Genomic DNA, 9,507 nt, shown 5'->3' on the forward strand with positions numbered 1-9,507 from the left:
ACGGTGTCCTGTTTGATTCTACCAAAATTAATAACAACCACCAATGTTAGCTTTCATTTGTCAGTGTGACTCTTAGTATAGCCATTGCTATGTGAACCATACCTTAAATAATAAAAATGCAAGATAGACATGGCAGCACCAAAATTTCCTAATGTGGCAGGGTTAAACAAGAAGTTTTCCAAGTACCCACATTTTTTGCTTGTTTAGTAATGGTTGCCTGTACTTTTCATTTTAATTCTTTAGGTTCTTGAGATCAGTAGCATATCGCCAATATGTACAGCTTGTGTAAGACTATGTTGGTGCCTCAAAAAGGATTCTTCTGCCCAACTGTGTCTACAATAGCATCCGGAAAGCCTTCCCAAATGTTGATGGGGAGTACACAGGCTATGAAGAGGAAGAGGGTGAGGACTAACTTTTCAAAGCAAAATTCCCACTCTGCTGTCAACTACACTGTAGCGAACATTTCCAAAAACATACCTCGGCAGTACCTGTATGGAACAAGTGATTTTAACTTTTTGAACCACAAAAAGTTGAAAATAAAATAGGTTGTATGCATGCCTGTATAATGTGCAGTTCCAGAGAGTATCCATACTCCCCCACAGAAGGGATTGGAATTTCCTTGGGGGGGGGGGGGGGTGGGGGGTTCTGTGGGGCCAAACAAATTAAAGAAATGTATGAAGCTTAATTGGAATTTCCAGGAGTGGGGGGTCTTAGAAAAACTCTTTTCCATGGGGGAGGTATGGATATTTTCTGTAATTACACAGTGGAAAGAGTTACAAGGACGTAATAATCAGAAAGCGAATAGTTTAAAAACATTCTTTAATGTGTCAATGTGTGGTTGATGACGAATGGCAACTACATGTAAGAAATAGCCTTAAGAAAGGTGAGTGCACGTCAACTACCAGTTGAGGAGCATTGGCCTTTCTTATGGCCCTTTCTTGGCTGTCCACACTTTTTGCATGTTGGTGCTTTTCTAGGTCTTTGTCCACCAATATTTGCAGGTGTGTTTTGAAGCTGCTGTAGCTCAGCATCTGAAATAAAGAGCACAAAAAGCATCCATTGAAAGCAAGTACAGAAATGTTTGCTTTTTGCAAGATTCACTATACTGTAAGTAACATTATTATTCATTCAAAATATTTCCCAGTTTCTGATTGGTTAAAGCCACCCGCAAAATTATAACCAGCTGCTGTTTACTGAATATTGAACCAATGATGTCAAAAGTGCAGCCCACTGCAAATTATTGAACCGTTGACATCAAAATGATGTCACAAGTGCAGCCCCCCGCAGATTATTGAACCGTTGACCGAGAAAACCTGGGGACAAGGTTGTGCTGTTTTTGGTGAGCAGAAAAACAGACCGAAATGGCAAAACTCTTTTAAGAACAGGGAAATATTTTGAATGAATAAAAAAGTAATAATTGAATTTGGCTTTCGTAGGAAATGAAGAATCCTGGAGAGTATTATCCACCTGGGCCTTCGGCCTCTGTGGATAACACCCTCCTTGATCTGCAGGATTCTTCATATTTTACTCCGCCTCATTCAATAACTACTAAATGTATAGAACTTGCTCTAATATGTTGCTGATAGTGTACTAAAATGAGTTGTCAAATCTGTATAATAAAAACTATAAATTCAATATGATTGCTGTGACAACATTCGTTTCAGTTTTTCCTGCTTCAAATTTTGCTGAAAACTAATCAGTGTTGTGAATGTACTGTACCTGAACATGTAGGTGGGCATATAACAGTCTCCCTTTTCTTCCTAGATAGGTATTTTTCCTTTGCCTCAACCTTGCTTTCCTTATCTTTAAGCAAACTGTGTAATGGCTCTGGCACTTGTGCTGTCAGTTCATCTTTCAATAAGTCTAAGTCCTCTCTTGATGTGGTGACTAGTATATCGTATATTTTGGCAACATAACCTGAAGAGTAAATATCCAATCACACTCAGGCTGTGAATATCTTAAATACAAAATATCTCTTGGTCAATCTGGGAAAAAAACATCCAGTGTATTGTGGTTTGACGAGCTTTCTTTGGACAAATGATATTGCAAACTAAGGCTAAAGAAAACAACTGCAAAAATATTTCTTTTGTGTTGGTGCCATTCAGTCATTTTGTTTCACACATGCAAAGATCATACCATAATTCTGTTTGACGCGCGCTTCCCTCACTGTTCCTTCTCCCTCTTTGAACTTAGGATAAGTAACACGTAGTTTAGCATTTCCCTGGGCATCCTTTAATCTGTCCCTGTTTAAATTCCAGTTGAAATGCAGAGCCGCAAGAATAGTTCTGAAAATAGTATTAATAGAGACAAAATAAACTTCAAAGAAATGAAGCAGCTACTGACGATGCACTTGGAAACTGATCACTTTTGTGGTAAAAAAGAAAAATGCAAATGTTATTTTTAGTGGTCTTGCACTTAGCTATACAAGCACTAAGTTTAGCAAGTTTACAGGCATGCCACTGAAATGAAAGGAAACAAATATTTCATGGCAAATAAATGTAACATGTTAAAAATCCTGGCAAGAGGCAAACCAGTTGGCTCTTCTCAAAATGTGACTGAGGATATAAAATTGGGACTACTGAGAAACAATTCCTGCTAGTCGCAGGGTAGAGGCCTTGAACCCAGCACCTCTGGATTATAACACCAGCACCCTAAACCATTTGGCCATGCAGCCTCCACTAGACTTGTTAATAATAGTAAATGGCAATATTAGGATATCATCAGACCAGTACTTCTGAGCCACAGATTCAGAGCTTAATGTTATGCCCAGAAACCCCTTTGATTTTGTTATCTTTATTGAATTCAATTGGTGTAAAATTACCTGCTTAGTATCCCAAGATAAGAAAAGGCGAACATCTTTGGGGCAAATTGGTTTACTACAGAGTGGTAACCTTCCAGGCAGCTTGTTTGCTGAATTGGGGATGCCTGCTTTATGCCCCGCAGTAGGAAGGAGTTGTTTAGTGTCTCACATAGTCTGTTGTATACCTCCGAACCTGATATATAAAGTACATTTCACTCAGACATAGCATATGTTATTTATAGTAACGCTTTCAACACTCTTTGGTCTTTCGCCCAAAAAAAAGAAAAAGAAAACATGCCAACAACTCCAGACTAATAGCAATCAGTGACCAGTCAGGTACATGCAGCATTCCATGGGCTTTCTATTCCAAATGAACCGGTAAATAAACATGTATGTGCTTAATTTCTGTAAACAAAAAAAGCAATCAATTACTTTTTGTAAGCCACAAGCGTTGAGTGGTTACCGCACCATGAGCACACTTATTGAACAGCCTCTCAGGTATATTGGTGTGTTGGTTCAGTATGTGGTACTGAAAGGATTTAAACTTTGCAAGGATGACTGACTGAAGCTTTGCTTTTGTAGATGTCACTGACCAATAAAAGTGCCGGACACAGGCTTTCCTCCATCGACCAATTGCTTCCATGCCTTTCTCTTTACTCAGCTTAGTTAGCAGTTTTTGTATCTCTGTAGTAATAAGAAAGAGTATATGGCAATGTCTTTTCACAGTAATCTGATCTTATTGTCCAAAGACTGTTTCTGATGTCAATTGTACAAGCAAGGCTAGTTGTATTATAATCACCAGTAATACAAATTTTGAGTTTGCATATGGTTGAGCAAACCAAACAAGCACGGATTGTAGCACCACATAATTTTGGACAAACATGCAGGCAAATAATTTTATACCCATATTCTTTAACTTCCTCTCTTCCTGTCAGTGAATTTATATCCAATTTTCATTTGTAACTTATTTTTAATTAGAATTAGAGAGACCCAATTAGTGGTTTATAACTGCTGGTAATTAATGACACTTACATGGTAAGTAATTAAGTTTTTATTATTATCATCATCATCATCATCATGTGTAAATGTTTTCAAGTAATTATTGTGTTAAAATATGTTTTTTTATGTTTGATCCATATTGTTGTGCTGTATTTGATGTAATGATTAAAATGCTAAGATGAACATTTTTATTCAGCAACTTACTTTTCCCTATATGCCAAAGGTCAAAAAAATGGTCTATCAGAGGCTTTCCCAGTTCTTTGCATTTTTTGGGGCACTCGACCCTCATCCACTTGGCAATTTGGGAGTGCCTGTCTGAGATGAATGCTTTAATTATCATAGCTGTGCCAAGTAGGAATGCAAATGCCTTTTGGTGACCTATGAACTCCGTGGCTGAACTACTTCCTGCTTGGTTAGCCTGAAGAGCAATAGAACAGCTGCTATTATGCAAGCAGTGAAGCCGATGTCCCCATCCCTCCCCCAAACATCAACTCGCATAACTTTTGGGTAGAAGTTTGATTAACTACATTTAGGGCCCGATTACATGGCGAATTTCAGCCCAGCTACTGAAACAAATCCTCTTAAAATCAAATTGTCGATTACATGGAGATTTTTTCAGCCCGGGGCGCAATTCAGCCAGGGCTGAAAATCCTAGCCCGATTTGGTCGAAGCGGGCTAGGATTTTCAGCCTGAATTGCCCGGGCTGAAAATCCTAGCCCGGTTTGACCAAACCAGGCTAGGATTTTCAGCCCGAGCTGAGTATTAACCCCGGGCTGAAAAAAACTCCATGTAATCGAAAAGAAATTTCAGACAGGCTGAAAAGCAGGAAATAATATGGCTGTCTGATTCTCCCGAGACTCTTCACATGAAATTTCATATTTGGTGCCAAGACTAATATTTCAGCCCGGGCTGAAGTTCATCATGTAATCGCAACAAAATTTCAACCCGGTTAACCGGGCTGAAATTTGCCATGTAATCGGGCCCTTAGTGCCTTTCAAAATCAATGAGTACCCTATGCCACTCCAAACTACCCTTGTTAAGACAATGAGTTAAATATAGAATGACAGGAAATCAGTCACCATAATAATAGTAAGACTACACAAGGGCTGGCATATTAAATTATGAGGAAGAGAATTATGAGGGAATGTCATACTAAGTATCAAAACAAGACATTCTTAAAAATTTTGTATGAACATGTATCATGCACAGATGAAAATAACTTTTGAGTACCCTCTGTTCACAGTTATTCATCCCCTTGTAATAAAACCACTGGGATTTGGTTGTTATCTACATGATTGTATGTATGTCAAGTGTGCGAGGCTCCTTTTAATATGGCAAAACTATTACCTGAACTAGCACAATATGGATAATGTAGCCAATGGTGCAACAGAATATGGTGTATGTGCCATATTTTGCCGAATGGCCCATACTGTCGTGCCTGCCATCTCCAGCAAGTACCACTTCCTCTCCTGCCAATTTCCTGAGTAATTCAGCCTGGTAGCCTCGCCAGTACTTTACAATTGAAGGAACTAGCAAATGTCGTTGATGGTTGTAGTATGTTGGATAATGATAAACAAGTATACCCATGTGCTGGAACATAAGTAAGACCTTGTTTATTGAAGCCCCAGAACACAAAATGGCAAAGCTTAACAACAAATTCCCTGCAGGGAATTTACCAAGCATATGTGGCTGGCTGGTCCATGTGAACACATCATTGCATTTGCTGCAGGTCGATTTGATGGTTAACATTGTTCCAGACTGTGATATGGAAAGAAGTGGATTGCTGGCAAAGCACAAATTACAGGATTGGGACAGAATCAGTAGTTTTGACAGGAACACTATTGCTTTTGGTTCTTCTCGGTAGTTTTCACCCTCAAAGTTGAACCTGAAAAAATGCAAAATAAAAATTAAGATAAACAAGGAGAACAAATTGTGAGTGCAAAAGAAAATCACACACCGTGATTCTTCCAGCTAGAATAAATAACCGAGAAAGGAATACTGTACATAATGTATTATAGAAAATCATTACAGTGAAGTGACAAGGAAATGGCTCATCATTCACTATTTCCTCAGACAAAGACCTTGCCAAAGATGCAAATCACACTCTAATCTAGTTTATCAAGCAAGTCATCATATTCATTCACTGAACAACTATACTTTTGATTTGGCTTCTGATCACAGTCATCATCGCCTGCTTGCTCATATGCATTTTCAGCTTCTTCTGGTGTCCAGCTTGGATCTCCTTCATCGTCTATTGCCTGACCTTCCTGTGACTCCACCTTTGGTTCATCTTCAACATCCATGGCTTCATTGTACTCTAGGCCCCCATCCACATCAACTTCATCTTCATCCAGTATCAGCACTTCATCTGTTTGGGACTCTGAAATTAAGATTTAAAATAGTGATTAGTTTTATGTTCAAAGGATGCCTGGTTTTCAACTTTTTTATGTGGATTCTGTGTGCCTGCTTAGTATATTGGCATGACTGTGCTGTATTTCATTAACAATTATAATTTAAATTATCTTTAAAAGTTACAAGTTGCAACAAAATACTAAGCTGTTGAAAGTAGGTTAAGTTCCTTTGATATTATCATGATCATTACAAGTTACAAGTTGCAATAAAATACTAACCTGTTGAAACTAGCTCTGGTTCTTTTGTTATTCTCTGTAATGTCTCTGTCCATTTGGACTGGTTACTAGCAAGTTTAGATTCCATGCCCCTAAGTTGTCTCTGGAGTTTTTTCTTCTGTTTTCGCAGAGAAGCACAACTTGAACAGGGAGCAGCTTTTGGGGGCTGCAATAGAATACATGTATCTTTCAACACAAAGAATGTTTCACACATTATGTTAGGATAGACAAATGTTGGTTGATTAACAGGATTCAGGGTTTTTAATACTAGAGTTTAAAACTTAAATTTATGATACACAATGATAGTTATCTGTCAGTAAAAATTTCAAGAATCATCAATAGCAATACATTTAAAGCCCCTTCTAGTTTCAAAATAAATTAATTACCTTATCAGATGCAGGACTGACTGAATTGTGGGAGGGGCACCCAGAAAGATCATCATAACCTCAGTTTGAATTGAAGGCAACACAGCTTCACATGTCAGCAGGCTGTTCTCCACATTTGGAGGTTCGGGAGATGTTTCTGCAGCTGCCAGTTCTTGCCTCGCAGTTGGTGTTGCTTTATTGACCAAGTCAGATGGTCCTGCTGTGCAAGACTGATGTCCAGATGGACTAAATACAGTGGCAGAATCTGCATATTCCTGTGGAGGTGTTGGTGTGCATGTTGGTCCTGCTGTACAAGGCTGATCACCAGATGGATTAACTACAGTGAAAAAATCTGCATATTCCTGTGGAGCTGTTGGTGTGCATGTTGCTTCTGCTGTGTAAGGCAGATCAGCAGATGGATTTGCTACAATGGCAAAATCAGCATGTTCTGGCAGTGCAGTTGGTGTTTCTTCCTCTGCCAAGTTTCTGTACTCAAATGATGCAGCGACTTGACCCTCATGTTCATTAACCTAAAACATTTTGACATTTCAAATTAAATCTCTGACAGCTGTATTTTGTATAGTGGTACCAGTAGATATATAAATTGGTAACATCCATCCTGATTTACTCGGTTATCAATAAAACTTTTCGAAGCTAACTGCTTTTCACTGCTTCGTTGGATGTGTGGTAAGAAACAAAACAAGACTAATATTCTCTCACTGGTTCCGAGTCCATTGCATTGCTGCTGTGGGCGCCTGATGAGATGCTGCCTTCCTCGCTGTCTTCCAACAAATTGTTTGAAACCTTAGAGAGTAAAAGATAAATTGGGGTCTCTGCGGTTAGGGATATCACTCCTAGTAAGAACATTTACATTACACACACTTTTGCTGGGTGCCAGCTCACATAGCTTAGAAATATATTTGCTCAAGAAAACGATCGAAATGAAAAGAACTCTTTCCTAAACATCAAAGACTACCTTATGTAAAGAAGACTTGCAGCTGAGTATGAAAGCGCTTTCCCTTGCGTTAGTTTGAACAGTTTATCCCATGAGCTTTCGAGCAGGCTAAAAGTGATGCTTTGGAAATGCTTTGGAGTGACAAGAGCTTGTGGGGTCAAACACATAATCATGCTCGCTCAATAAGTTTCGTTATCTGAAACGCGACGTTAAATGATAATGAATACAGTTTGTACAAGTGCTGGACACGGTAGAGAGAAATCGCCATAGATCATTACATAATAATATTAAGAACAGACAGAATGAGAATTTTCACACCTTTGGCGTGTTTGTCGTAATCTTAAGCCTACCTTTTGCCGGTTTTTCTCCATCATGCGGAGACTTCTTTTAGATTCAACGTCTGTTGTTCGCTCTTCTTTTTTCCATATCGTAGGCAGGGATCCAGGTTTTATTTGCCTGCGCTGACTTGGGTCGAAAGCCCTAGTAAAACAGCTTTCTTCGAAGTGGACCGAGCAAATAACAAAACGTGTCTTCGGGAGCGGATGAAAATTCTTCCTCTTCGTTCTAACAAACCGGGCCCACGCATCTCTCGTATTTTTGTTGTTCAGACTTGCGTGTAGCGCGATTCCTGCCGCTCGATTAGATCCATTGCTACAGTCCTGGACAACACAACGACTTCCGACCATTGAAAGTGCTAAGAACAATCGGCAAAACGAAAACAGCAGCTGATCGAAGTGGGCGAAATCGTAAGAGAAATTAGCCATGTGGGTTTCGACTTGAGAAAATGACGTCACACGCTCTTTCCCGCGAAATCTGGGTGACCCGGCCTATGTTGTCATGGGAAACCATCGTCCATTGGTAACCAGGCCAATGGAACATAACAGTTCAATGGCGGGTCGAAATTAATGATGTTTGAGCGCAAAAAAATACCACTTTCCTTCGTCATAAGAGGATATGCTTTGGAAATCATGTACTTCAAGTCGTTAACTACCAATCTAGCGAAAATGAAAGGTATTCAGAATTTGATCGTAGTAGCACTTTAAACACTACCTTGCCCAGGTGGAGAATGAGGAATATCAAGGCGTGAAGATTTCTGGTTTTGCTAATGCCATTGAAAATTTAAGCAAAGATGCTAACTCGTACATTGAATTGTTGAACGATGCCATAGAAGCTCGCCTTGTTGGTAGCAGTGACATGGCCTCCATTTTGAACTGCGAAGCATGGAATTCCAGAAGCAGTGGTAATGAGTCCATGGATGAAGTCATTCTGCATAATCTTAGACACTTCCGAGAACCTCTCAAACAACAAGGACTTAACGTATCACAATTGCTAGTAGTGGTTGATGAATGGCATGATATGCTCGACTATGCTGTTCAGTATTTGTCACCTTCTTCTCGCCACTACAGAGCAACATGGTATAAAAATTTTCCATTCATCAAGAGCTTTGCAATGGCAAAACAGTTTGTTGTTGATCCGTTTACTTTTCTCTCTTCCTGTATCCAATGCTGCATTGGAGAGAATGTTCAGCAGCTTGGGAGAGTCAACACAACCAAGAGAGCTTCACTCTCCCAGGGACACCTTCAGGATATGCTGAGGATCCAAGAGGCAGGCCTATGACCCCTCAACAGCTGTCTTAGAGCGGGATAGAGCGAAAAGGCGACGGCCAAACCAAAAGCAAAGTAAAGTCTACAAGTCAAGATTGACAAAAGTGAAGCTATGCAAGATTATTCGTCTGATGATGAGCTCAGTTCAGTGGAAGAG

At 39.5% G+C, this 9,507-nt stretch overlaps 1 protein-coding gene across 2 annotated transcripts; it reads right to left on the minus strand.

Annotated features, from left to right (window-relative positions):
• Positions 1-802: 802 nt before the first annotated feature.
• On the minus strand, positions 803-7,351 carry LOC138052062 (uncharacterized). 2 transcript variants are annotated; one of them, XM_068898419.1, is made up of 10 exons: positions 6,813-7,351; positions 6,430-6,592; positions 5,957-6,179; positions 5,147-5,684; positions 4,004-4,217; positions 3,233-3,484; positions 2,822-2,993; positions 2,137-2,285; positions 1,720-1,917; positions 803-1,031 (listed from the first exon to the last, which is right to left on the minus strand). In XM_068898419.1, the coding sequence occupies exons 2-10, from the start codon at positions 6,512-6,514 to the stop codon at positions 895-897; spliced, it is 1,968 nt and encodes a 655-aa protein (XP_068754520.1). In that variant the 5' UTR covers positions 6,515-6,592; positions 6,813-7,351; the 3' UTR covers positions 803-894. The 2 variants fall into 2 exon arrangements, with proteins under 2 accessions (XP_068754520.1, XP_068754519.1); XM_068898418.1 differs by lacking the exon at positions 6,813-7,351 and having other exon boundaries at positions 6,430-6,771.
• Positions 7,352-9,507: the final 2,156 nt, after the last annotated feature.

This window comes from Montipora capricornis, chromosome 6, assembly GCF_036669925.1.
Source record: "Montipora capricornis isolate CH-2021 chromosome 6, ASM3666992v2, whole genome shotgun sequence".
Taxonomy (NCBI): Eukaryota; Metazoa; Cnidaria; class Anthozoa; order Scleractinia; family Acroporidae; genus Montipora; species Montipora capricornis.